Below are 12,989 nucleotides of genomic sequence, written 5' to 3' on the forward strand. Positions count from 1 at the left end.
ATAATGGAAAAGAATATGAAAAAAAAGTATATACATGTATAACTGAGTCACTTTGCTGTACAGCAGTAATTAATGCAACATTGTAATTCAAGTATACTTCAATAAAAACAAACAAACAAACAAACGAATAAATAAATAGGTGCTGGACATAAGCAATAGGACTGAGCCCTGTCCGTTAGATCTTACTCCCCCCATCCATTTCTCTGTGTCTCTCCCCGTTACTTCCTGTTCTATACCCACACTGGCCTCAGGAACATTCCCACCGCAGGGCCTTTGCACTTGCTGTTGCAAACAATGCTCTTCCCCAGGCATTTTGGATCTTTGTCATGTGTACGTATCACATCCTCAGTATCCCCTCTGCAACCTCCTGCTTTGAAGTATCCTGCTTGAAGTATCCCCTCTGCAACCTCCTGCTTTGATTAATCACTGTCTTCTCCCCCTTTTCCCCCCCCTTCCTAAGAGTTATTGATATCTGAAATGACCTTACTTAAATGTATTTGCCCACGAGGCAGGGATGTCTGTCTGTTTTGTCCATTGGTTGCTGTGTCTTTTGTACCTGGAACAATGCCCCCCACACAGTAGGCACTCAATACTTACATGTTACATGGATGGACGGATGGATGGACAGGTAGATGGAACTCATAGGCTTGAAACAGAGCGGTCTTAAGAACACATCAGTGGCAAAAATGAGCTCAGGTGGTCAGAGAGGGAAGTAGCAGCGAGGTGCTGACACAAGAGACAGTCTGAGCAACTTCCTCAGGGGGTCAAGGGAGTATCATAGGATCTTGTAGGACAAGCAGCCAGTTACTTAGTGGGTGGAGGGAACAGCCTGTGAGGCAGAAGGAATAGAAAGGATCAGTATGTTGAGCTTTGAGGAAGACAAGAGGTTCAGAACTGTAGGAACATAAGCTGTGTGTGAAAAGAGAGAGAGAGAGAGAAATAGTGCTGGGAGGGGGACTTTGGGCTGCCAAGGTAGCAGAGACCACCTCTTGCAGACACCAGATACATAATTCACAGGGCCCAGTGCAAAATGAAAACCTGGACCCCTTGTTCAAAAATGATGAAGAATTACAAGACAGTGACAGCAGAACATTCAACCATGCCTGCATGGTCTTTTTTGCCAATTAAAGAATCAGACTCTGTCCTGGGGTCATAAGAAATCACTGAAAGTTTTTAAGTTGGGCTAAGTGACCAGATCCAAGGTTGTGTGGGGATGGATCCAGGAGAAGCAGGGGGCTACCACCAGCCATCGGCCCAACAGAACTCCCATCCTGGAGCCCTGCTCCGCCCCTGTCTCCTCCTCATCCATCACTCTCCAAGCCCACTCTGTTCCACCCACCAAGTGGCTGTTCCCGTCCCTCTGCCCCACCACTATGACTCAAATTGCGCTTCCCTGACTCACTCTAGCAGCCCACTGCCCCCATTGGCCCCTTTTGCCTCCAGGATCTCTCCTTCCAAACCTGGGGCCCTGAGATCACACAGGATGCCCACACTCTTCTGCTCTGCTCCAGCCAGAAGGTAGTGGCACAGGACAGTGATGAAGTACATGTTCTGCGGCACCCAACGGACCTATGTTCAAACTGGCTGTGTGACTTTGGCAACTTACTCAACCTCTCTGTTCTTAAAACCGGTCTTTGGTCAAACAGGTTTGGCAAGTGCTGGATTTAAGGAGTCCACTCCTTTGTGAGCTGTTAATGTATGTTCTGAGCCTCTAAGAAGAGGCCGTGGGATTTCTCAAAGGTATCCAACCTCTTTCTTTCCTCTGAGGAAGCATTTCTCAGGACTGATGTTCTGGGCAGAGCTGACTCATCCTTTAGGGACAGAAAGTGCAGTGCCTGGGGCCCATGATCCTTTCAGGGGCTCACAAAAATGTTTCACTTCTTCTAAAATCAGAAGGGGAAAAAAATGAATAAACTCCACTGTGAATTATATTTACCTTTATACCAAAGCTATTGTAAAATATATATATATATATATTTTTTTTTAATTTTAATGGATGAGGGGGCTCAATAAGGCAGCAAAAGTGCCTGGGGCTCATGAAAATTGTGAGGTGGCTGCGTTTGGGGAACAGGCGGAGGAAGTACCGCCTACATGCCAGGGAATCTTTCCCAGACACCCATGGCCAAGCCTGGCAGGCAACCCCCAAGCCCATGAGTCCTTGTCTTCCTGAGAACCCAGGTAGGCTGAACCAAGGGCCCAGGGAGACAATCGGGGCCTGGGAACAGGCGAAGGGCCCTTTCCCAGCCCTGCCTGGCCTCACAGGGATTAGGACAACTGGGTACATTTGATACCTGCCAGATCTCAGCCACCTGGCCTCCTGGCCCAGGAGAGGAGGTGCTGGACACGTCTGTGGGCTCAGCCGGGGGGCTGTACCAAGGGCCAAGAGTGGCCCCCCCATCTTCCTGATGCCTTGAATGGCCGCCCCATGGCAGGGCACCCCTGGAAGCCGGCAGTGGCTCCTGGTGCTGCTGGCGCTGAGATACCTGCTGCCCATAGGTAAGGGCCTTTGGTGCTGGTCCTCTGGTGGGGGAGGTGATATAGGTGCCCAAAGGCCTAGGCTCATTCTTGGATGGCCTTGAGTGTCAACTGCACTGGATTTCCCTTTCCAGCTTGGTCTCCACCCAACTATCCCTTCTTCCATGTTTCCAAACATCTCACCAACAAAGACCACTCTCCCTCCCCTTCTCCCCTTTACTTTCCTTCGCTCCACCTAACTTTACATTCCACTGTTATTGATTCACTTGTTTGTCTATATCCCCCTCTAGCTCATGAGCCCCATGAGGACAGTGAACTGTTTTGAACTGTTCACTGATTTGTCCTCAGCGCCTGTCACAGTGCTTGGCACACCGTAGGCCCTCCGTAAATATTCATCTTGTAACCTAGGTCCACTCTGCCTGGGGGTGGAAAACACAGCAACCAAAGGCTTGAGTTTGGAGGTTGAATTCCACCTTCACCAGTCACTCGCTGTGACTCCTGAAGCCACTTGACTTGGCCTTCTGAGGCTCGGTTTTCCCTATCTGCAAAATGGACATGATGATGACAGCAGCACTTGGCTTGCAGGGCAGGTTGGGAGGATTTGATGGGGTCATGGAGATGATGACTGGCATGCTGAAAGGTCAGTGTGCAGTGACTGTTACTGTTATGAAGTGGGAAGGGCACACACAAGTGGGGTGAGGGTCGTGGATAGGACCATCTCTGCATGGCACCCAGAAGAAACCACATTTTCCATGCAGGCTTCAGGGGAGGCAGCAAGTAGGATATATGATAACACAGGGAGCTTAGAGATACCAGCTTATCTGATGGACCCTTTTTTTTTAATTTTTATTTTACTTTATTTTATTTTATTTTATTTTATTTATTTTTGGCTGTGTTGGGTCTTCGTTTCTGTGCGAGGGCTTTCTCTAGTTGTGGCAAGCGGGGGCCACTCTTCATCGCGGTGCGCAGGCCTCTCACTATCGCGGCCTCTCTTGTTGCGGAGCACAGGCTCCAGACGCGCAGGCTCAGTAGTTGTGGCTCACGGGCCTAGTTGCTCCACGGCATGTGGGATCCTCCCAGACCAGGGCTCGAACCCGTGTCCCCTGTATTAGCAGGCAGATTCTCAACCACTGCGCCACCAGGGAAGCCCTTTTTTTTTTTTTTTTATCGGAGTATAGTTGATGTACAATATTGTGTTAGTTTCAGGTATACAACAAAGTAAATCAGTTATACGTATACATATATCCACTGTTTTTTAGATTCTATTCCTGTATAGGTCATTACAGAGTATTGAGTAGAGTTCCCTGTGCTATACAGTAGGTCCTTATTAGCTATCTATTTTATGTATAGTAGTGTGTATATGTCAATCCCAATCTCCCAATTTATCCCTCCCCCGCTTATCCCCTGGTAACCATAACTTTGTTTTCTACATCCGTGACTCTACTTCTATTTTGTAAATAGGTTCATTTGTACCCTTTTTTTTAGATTCCACATATAAGTGATATCATATGATATTTGTCTTTCTGTGTCTGACTTACTTCACTCAGTATGACAATCTCTAGGTCCGTCCATGTCGCTGCAAATGGCATTATTTCGTTCTTCTTTATGGCTGAGTAATATTCCATTGTATATATGTACCACATCTTCTTCTTCCATTCCTCTGTCAATGGACACTTAGGTTGTTTCCATGTCCTGGCTATTGTGAATAATGCTGCAATGAACATTGGGGTGCATGTATCTTTTCAAATTATGGTTTTCTCCTGGTATGCCCAGGAGTGGGATTGCTGGGTCATGTGGTAATTCTATTTTTAGTTTTTTAAGGAACCTCCATACTGTTCTCCATAGTGGCTGTACCATCTTACATTCCCACCAACAGTGTAGGAGGGTTCCCTTTTCTCCACACCCCCTTCAGCATTTATTTTTGTAGATTTTTTGATGATGGCCATTCTGATGGGTGTGAGGTGATACCTCATTGTAGTTCTGATTTGCATTTCTCTAGTAATTAGTGATGTTGAGCACCTTTTCATGTGTTTTTGGCCATCTGTATGTCTTCTTTGGAGAAATGTTTGTTTAGATCTTCAGCCCTTTTTTCGATTGGGTCATTATGTACTTTTTTGATATTGAGCTGCATGAGCTGTTTGTAGGCCCCATTTTATTGAGCAGAAAACTGAGGTTCAGAGGGGGTGAGGATTTTCCCAGAGCCACACAGCAGAGGAAGTGGGTCCAGGTCCAAGATTCCTCTTCCTTAACACAGTCCTACCTTCTTTCTGCCTCCCCTGGGAGGGTCACTCAGTCACTCATTGGGCATTTATTTGCTGAGTCCCTGCCATGTACCCCTCCAGGCTTTGAGGATACAGCAGGCCCATGGCACAGGGAAAGTAGAAGCACAGTACAGAGAGATGAGAGGTTTGTATTCTTTTCCTGGGGCTGCCATAACAAAGTACCACTGACTGGAGGCTTAAATGACAGAAATGTAGTCTCACAGTTCTGAAGGCCAGAAGTCTGAGAGCAAGGTATCTGCAAGGTTGGTTTCTTCTGAGTGCTATGAAGAAGAATGTTCCATGCCTCTCTCTTAGCTTCTGGTGATTTGCTGGCAACCTTTGGCATTCCCTGGCTTCTGGTAGCCTCACTCCATCTCTGCCTTCATCTTCATTTGGTTTTCTGTGTGTGCCTGTCTGTGTCCAAATTTCTCTTTTCTATAAGGACACCAGTCATACCGGATTAGAGACCCACATTGCCAAAATTTGGCCTCTGTACACCGGTGCCGGATTAAATCTTGGAGACAGAGTTTTGGGTGAAGTAGAAAGAAATCGCTTTATTGCTCTGCCAAGCAAAGGGGGCCACATTGGGCTAATGCCCTCAAGACTGTGTGTCCCACCCTGCAGGGGGTAGTGAGGGGTCTTATAGTGTTCAGGGAGCAGGGCGTGGTCAGCTCGTGGACATTCTTCTGATTGGTTGGTGGTGAGGTAATTGGGAGTCAGCATCATCAACCTTCTGGTTCCAACCAGTCTATGTGCTGTGGGCAACATACAGTAAACCTCTTCCACCTGGTGGGAGTTTCAATATCTGCAAAAGAGCTCAAAGGATATGGACAGAATATTATCTATAGCCCTGGAGGAGGAAATAAAGGTCCTTGACTTTGTTTGATGGCTAAAATATTGTTATTTTGTCTTGCTTGACTGTTTTCCTTTCTTTTTGCGTTTTCTCTCTTCTCTGATTAAATTTACTTTTTTTTTTTTAAATTTACTCTTTGACTAAAGTTTTTCTACAGACAAAAGGAAGGCGGAAGACATGGGTGGGGGTCTATGCTGGGAAGGCTTCATAGGGTCCTACTCGGTTACACCCACCCTACCCCAGTATGACCTCATTGTGACTTAACTAATCACATCAGCACCAGCCCTATTTCCAAACAATGTCACATTGTGAGAGGTCCTAAGGGTTAGGACTTCAATGTATGAAATTGACATATGTCAAAGGGGAGACGATTAAACTCATAACAGAGGCATTAGGAAAGTAAAGGTAGCTGAGCTAGGGGTGTGGGGTGGGGGGGAACCTTCTCCAAGAAGGTGGGGTTACAGTTGAGCCCTGTTGTCAGAGAGGGTCTTGCACTAGCTTGGCTTGAGACAAAGGGTGGGAATCCCAGCCCCAGGTGGTGAGGTTTAAGTCAAAGGACAACTGAGGGAGGTTGGGGTCTGCCCACTTATGGTCCCCATGACCCACATTGCAGAGGGATGTGAGGTGAGAGAAAGAAGGAACTTTCACTCCAGTGGTTCTCAGATGGAGGGCACATCAGCAGCACCTACAGGGCTTATTAAAACACAGCTTCTGGGAGTAAGTCTGCAATGGGGCCCAGGAATTTACATTTCTAACAAGTTATCAGGTGATGCTGATATGGCTGGTCAGACTCATCCAGGGAACCACACTTCAAGAATCACTGTTTTGCAGCCTGGGTCCATGTCTGCTTTATAAACAGAAGCAATCTTAACTCTGCAAACAAAACAGAAAATGAAAACCAATACCTGTATGAATCTGTGCCAGCCAGAAAGCTCATAGAGGCCTTCCTCTGAGACATGGGGCCCCAGTCTTGCCCACATAAGAATCACCCCTGTGTACGAGGGGGTGGAGAATAGGAAAAGGTGTTGAAATCCAGATTCTTGGTTCCCACTTGTTGAACTCAAATTTCCAGGGAGAAGGGAGGGATAAATTAGGAGTTTGGGATTAACATATACACACAGCTACATATAAAACAGATAACCAACAAGGACCTACTGTATAACACAGAGAACTATACTCAATATTTTGTAATAACCTACAAGGGAAAAGAATCTGAAAAAGAATACATATATTATATATGTACATATAACTGAAACACTTTGCTGTATACCTAAAACTAACACAACATTGTGCATCAACTACACTTCAATAAAAAAATAAAAAAGTAAATCTATCAGTTAAAAAACATTTCCAGGGAAGGAGCCTTGGGCAAGTTCTTTTACCATCCATGCAAGCCTCAGTCTTCTCACCCTTAAAATGGGTTTGTCTGGGAGATTTGATGAACTAACAAAGAGTAGATTTCAAATGGTAGGGTGCGTCACCTGCGGGGCAGGGGTTTATAATACAGAGGGCTGAGCCCCACCACCAACGTTTCTGATTCAGTAGGTCTGGGGTGGGGTTGGAGAACTGACATTTCTAACAGCATCTCTAGTGATGCTGATGGTCTGGAGACCACTTAGAAAAGCACTGAGCTAAGGCTCTGAAAGGCTGGCAGAACAATGCCTGGTACTCTGTGAGTTTCATAATGAAAGCATCCCCGGGGGATTCTAAAGGTCAAGCAGGCTTAAAGATGCAGCTCTGGGGAACTGTTGGACTAAATTGGCTAAGAGTAAAAAGCAGTCTGTGTTGGAAGGAAGATCAAGTTCAGGACTCAAACGGTAGAATCCAGGGCACCTTTATTCAAAATGACATGATATAAAAAGAATTAGCCCCCCACTTCATACCCATTAAGATGCCTACTATAAAAATAAATACATAAATAAAATACAAAAAAAACCCCAAACAAGTATGCATGAGGATGTAGAGAAATTGGAATCTTTGTGCACTGTTGGTGGGGATGTAAAATATGGAAAACAGTATGGCAGTTCCTCAAAAATTTAAAAATAGAATTACTGTAAGATCCTGCAATTCTGCTTCTGGATATATACCCAGAAGAATTGAAAACAGGGCGTGAACAGATATTTGTACACCCATGTTCATAGCAGCATTATTCATAAGAAGCAAAATGTGGAAGCAACCCAAATGTCTGTTAACAGATGAGATGAATGGATGTATATAAAATGTATATAAAATACAGAATGGAATATTAGTCAGTCCTGAAAAAGGAGGGAATTTCTGACACCTGCTTCAACATGAGAACATTATGCTGAGTGAAATAAGCCAGACACAAACGGACATATATTGTACAATTCCATTTATAGGAGGTCCCTAGAGGAGTCAAATTCACAGAGACAAAAATAGGCTGGTGGGTTGCCAGGGGCTGGGGGAGGGGGATGGGGAGTTAGTGTTAAATGGGGACAGAGTTTCAGTTCGGGAAGATGAAAAGCGTTTTGGAGATGGACGGTGGTGATGGGTGCACGACAGTGTGAATGTACTTAATGCCACTGAACTGTGTACTTAAAAATGATTAAGATAGCAAATTTTATGTTGTGTGTATTTTACCACAATTTTTAAAAAATAAATAAAAAGGAATGAACCCAATGCCTGCCATCCAATCAAAACTAAATATTAGCTTTTATTGAGAATGCAGATATCATTCCATTGTCATTAATATTGGGGTTTGACATGGTGCTGACCCAATGAGCATGAGTGATCCTAAAAGCATGGTGGTTATTATTATTGACTATAATGGTTTGATTTGTGCTGGGATTTGTGCTAAGTCTTTTGCCCCATAAGTCCTGGTAAAAACACTCTGAAATAAGCGGTGTTATACATAATTCCAATTTACCAAAAGGGAAACTCAGGCACAGAGAGGTTGAATGCTTTGTCCAGGCCACACAGGATTCGAACCCAGAATTAATGGCAGAGTCCATTATGTCACTATAAAATTATAACAACAAACTGGGTCATCTCTGGCTTCCTGGGACTCATAGACTGGCTGTGTAGATTAGCAAAAAATAAGAAGTGACATGCACTTGTTGGAGAAATATAATTGAAAACCATGAAACCACAAGCGTTAATGTGATGCACCTCACAGGCAATTTGCTAAGAGATTGCGAGACAGAAAGACATCTCACCTTTTTCCACAGCCATGCTGATACAACCTATGACATACACGTTTGCAAGATAAAAGATAATTAATCCTCAAGTCAGAGGACTTGATAACACCATTTGTCACACCCAGGTCGTCTGAGATTCACCCTGGTAATTGGAGTGACCATTTGTGTTAGCTAATTGGCTTTATCCACAGCAAAACCAAATTTCTCATCTCTTGGTGACAGGAGGTAATTTTGCAACTTGGAGCAAGGCACCAGCTAAAGTTAGCCTCCTATGCTCCCACAGAAACGGGGAGACCGGGAAATTTAAGCTTCTTATTTTTAATGTTTATTTGTCCTTCCACAGACAAGTCCAGCATATAAAGTGAAAGGGAGCGGAGAGAGGAGGATTGGGGGTGGTTTGCCTTGTTTTTGTTATTCAGGGGGCTGCAAAGAATTCACAAGAATTGGGTCTTAGAGGAGCAAGAGTGAGAAGGGTCTGAGGTGAGGGCAACTGAGGCATGAATAGAGACCCAGCGAGATTGAAAAACCACCTCCCACTCCCCTGTTTATGCTCCCAGGCTCCTGTCCTCGGGATAAAACCTTTACTCCTCATGTAGCCTAAAACCCCTGCTTTCTTTTTCTTTTTTTTTAATGTATGCTTTTTTTTTTTTTTAATTTATTTTTGGCTGCATTGGGTCTTCATTGCTGTTGCTGCGCGTGGACTTTTCTCTAGTTGCTGTTGTCTTCGTTGTGGTACACTGACTTCTCATTGCGGTGGCTTCTCTTGTAGTGGAGCACGGGCTCTAGGCACGTGGGCTTCAGTAGTTGTGGCACACGGGCTTAGTTGCTCCACGGCATGTGGGATCTTCCCGGACCAGGGCTTGAACCCATGTCCCCTGCATTGGCAGGCGGATTCTTAACCACTGTGCCACCAGGGAAGCCCAACCCCTGTTTTCTGCTCTCCCGCCTCTTAGCCCTTTCCTCCAGCTACACTGGCCTTTGCTGTTTCTGGAGAGGTTTGGACCACAGGGCCTTTGCACTTGCTATTTTGCTCTGCCTGAGTGTTCTCTCTCTCTCCCCAGGGCTGGCTCCTTCTCATCATTCAAGGTGTGACTGGCTTCTTCTACAAAAATAAATCAGGAAATACTCTGTTTTAGAATCCTCAGAGCACCAAAATACTTAAAATTACCTTGTTTGTTTAATGATTATGCTTCCCTCACTAGGCTATATGTTCCATGACAGTGGCACCCATCTGAGGGCCCACAGCCTAGACTGGAATCCCAGCTCAGATGTGTGACATGGGGCCTCTCTGAACCTCTGTTTCTTCCTCCATAAGAAGAGGAACATAGAGTTTCAATAAGGATTAAATAAACAACTTTTAGAACATGTAGGGGACACAGAATAGGGACTATACATTTAAGCGTTTGCTGTTTTTGCTGTTATGATAGTAATAATGATATAATCCTTAGGTTCTAGCGTAGAATTTAGCCTATGTGAGACACTAAGTACATATTTATTGGATGGCTACACAGATGGGTAGCAGATTTTTGAGCAGAGAAGGGCAGTACTGAGCCCTTTCCGAGCTCTGGACATGGCTTATAACAAAACAGAAAGCCTGGCTGGGGGTGGCCAGGGGCTTCTCAGCTTATACCCCCAGCCTTCAAGCACCCACTTTAGAGCTCAAATATCAGATAAAACCAATGGGAGAGAAATTATCTAAGTAAATGTGGTCATGTCTGCTTTTGAAGAGCTGGAATCTTTAAAACCAAGTTTCATTTTAAAGGAGCCCCAGCTGACTAAGGTCTAAGCAGCCCGAGGGGAGCACAGCCCTTGGCTCAAAGCCAGAAAATTTCTATCTTCAAGTTTCTATTTGTTCCAACTCACAATTTTTTTTTTTCTTTTTTTTTTGCTCCTCTGCAATCTTTGAAAGAAAAAAATGAATGCTCCCTGCATGCAAAGGAGGGGGAACCTCCCCACACCCCAGTCCATACTGCTTTATTGTTTTGCCCCCAGGGCTGCTTTTGTGGTCTCACAGCAGGAAGTTATCTGGAGGCTTTCTTCAGTGTTGTAAGCCTCTTGACCAATCCTGTTTGATGAGGATTAAAGAATGTCAGAACTGCTCAAGTCTTCCCAAGGCGTGCCAGGAAGTCATTCATATACTCCAGGCCTCCGGCTGGTTTCAGGGCTCAAATGTCAGTGAAAATGAAGAGAGAAAAGGATGGGAGTAAACGAGAGCTTGTCCTCTTTGCCTTCTTCCTCCCACTTTCCACTCGGGGTGACAGACGTGAGGAGGGGAAGATTTAAAAGAAGAGAGAGATGGAGAAAGAAAGGGAGAGAGAGAGAGAGAGATGGAAGGGAGAGGGAGAGAGGCAGGAGGTGGGGAGAGAGAGATAAAGTGAGGTGCCTATTTTTCTACATTTCTATCCCATCTATCAAGCGCCGACTTTGTCCCTGTCACAAAATACAGCACACGGACATGCAACAAATGTTTATTGGATGAAGAGTCCGAGGCATTTAAATCAGTGGCTCTGATTTAATTTAAATTTAATTTAAATTTAAATCCAGGCTCGTGAATGCCTGGAAGCTTTGAAAACAGTTCTACGTCAGCACTCCACCCCAGACTGGTATTTTTCTTTTAAAAAACTTTCTCAGGAGATTTTAATGCACAGCCAGGATGGAGAACCATCGATTAATATCAAAAGCCGTGCCACGCGGCTTGTGGAATTTTAGTTCCCCAACCAGGGAATGAACCCAGGCCCTTGGCAGTGAGAACGCGGAGTCCTAACCACTGGACCGCCAAGGAATTAAAATCAAAAGTTTTGAAATGATGGCCTAGGCCTTGATTCAGGCCTAAACATGATGTGTTTGTTTCGCTGCACAGTGTCTTAAAAATATTTGCATTCCTCAATATTTCAAACTCTGGTAGTCCATAAACTTTCCAGGTTTCCAACTTTTTTTTTAAGAAGTTTGAAGTTCCAGCCATCATAGGTGTACCTCCCAGCAGAAGCAGAGCAGCACCTGTTCCTTTAGATGGAGCAGGACGAGCTTTTCAATTTGCCTCCGTTCCCACCACTCCCTGTTGCCCCCTGGATGCTGAGTTGGAGGACCCAATTTCCCTCCTCTTTACAGCTGCACTGCTGGTTCTTCTTTGGAATAAAGTTTAGGAGAAGGTGAAATATTTGTCTAAAGTTAGCTTCTCCAAGTCAAGTGGGAAATGGGAGCCTCATATTCCCAGGAACCCAAGAAGTATTTCTTTATAGAAGTCAAGTTTATTCCTCCACGTTTGTTATACAAAGTTTGCTTTTCTTACAGCCAGCTTGTTCAATCACGGACACTATATGTCAGGAGGTGAAGTGTGGTGGTTCAGAGAAATGGTCCCAAAGTCTGCTTCTCAATACGACAGCCTCTAGTCACATGTGGCTGTTTTTATTTAAATTAATAAAAATTAGATAAAAATAAAAATTACATTCCTCAGCCATAGTAGACACTTTTCAAGAGCTCAGTAGCTGTGTGGGGGCTGGTGGTTACTATATCGATGGTACAAAACATGTCTATTGCTGCTGAAATGTCCAGTGGCCTATTGGAGAGCAATGCTCTGGAGTGAGACTTCCAGGGTTTAAAACCCTGCTTTGCTACTTCCTAGTTGTGTGACCTTGGGCTAGGTACTCTACCTCTCCTTGCCTTAGTTTCCTCATCTGTAAAATGGCTTTGTTTAACAATAGTACTGACATCAAAGGGTTGTTGTGAGAATTCCATGACAATACACGTAGAGCTTTTGGAACAGTGCCTGGCACATGGTAAATGCTTATTAACATTGTAAAAGAATTTAATATCTATATGTTATTGATACAAATAATTATTAATATCTATTATTAATACTATTATATATTTATATAATAATATATTATATAATTTAATAATTACATAATTATATTATGTAATATTTATATTATATAATATATAATTAATATATACAATAAATATCTAGTATGTATAATAAATGTAATATATTATATATTATAAATGTTATGTAATTATATAATTATTATGTATTATATATAATTATAATAACCTATTATTATAATTATATGATAACATAATATAACATTAACATCTATTATTAACATTAACATTTTATTTATTTTACTATAATAATTATTTACTATTATATATTACGTTTATATATTATGTATAATTATATGCAATAATAATTATAATTATAATAATCTATTATATACTTATATGTAATAACACTAATTAGCA

At 43.5% G+C, this 12,989-nt stretch overlaps 1 protein-coding gene across 1 annotated transcript in view; it reads left to right on the plus strand.

Moving 5' to 3' along the window:
- Positions 1-407: 407 nt before the first annotated feature.
- MUC16 (mucin 16, cell surface associated) overlaps positions 408-12,989 on the plus strand; it is a 143,198-nt gene continuing 130,616 nt past the window's right edge. The window contains exon 1 of the mRNA XM_082380461.1: positions 408-2,496. Coding sequence (XP_082236587.1) covers positions 2,415-2,496 — 82 coding nt within the window. The 5' untranslated portion in view covers positions 408-2,414. The remainder of the gene's footprint in view (positions 2,497-12,989) is intronic.

This window comes from Balaenoptera borealis (genome assembly GCF_965194805.1).
Source record: "Balaenoptera borealis genome assembly, chromosome: 2".
In the NCBI taxonomy this organism is placed as follows: Eukaryota; Metazoa; Chordata; class Mammalia; order Artiodactyla; family Balaenopteridae; genus Balaenoptera; species Balaenoptera borealis.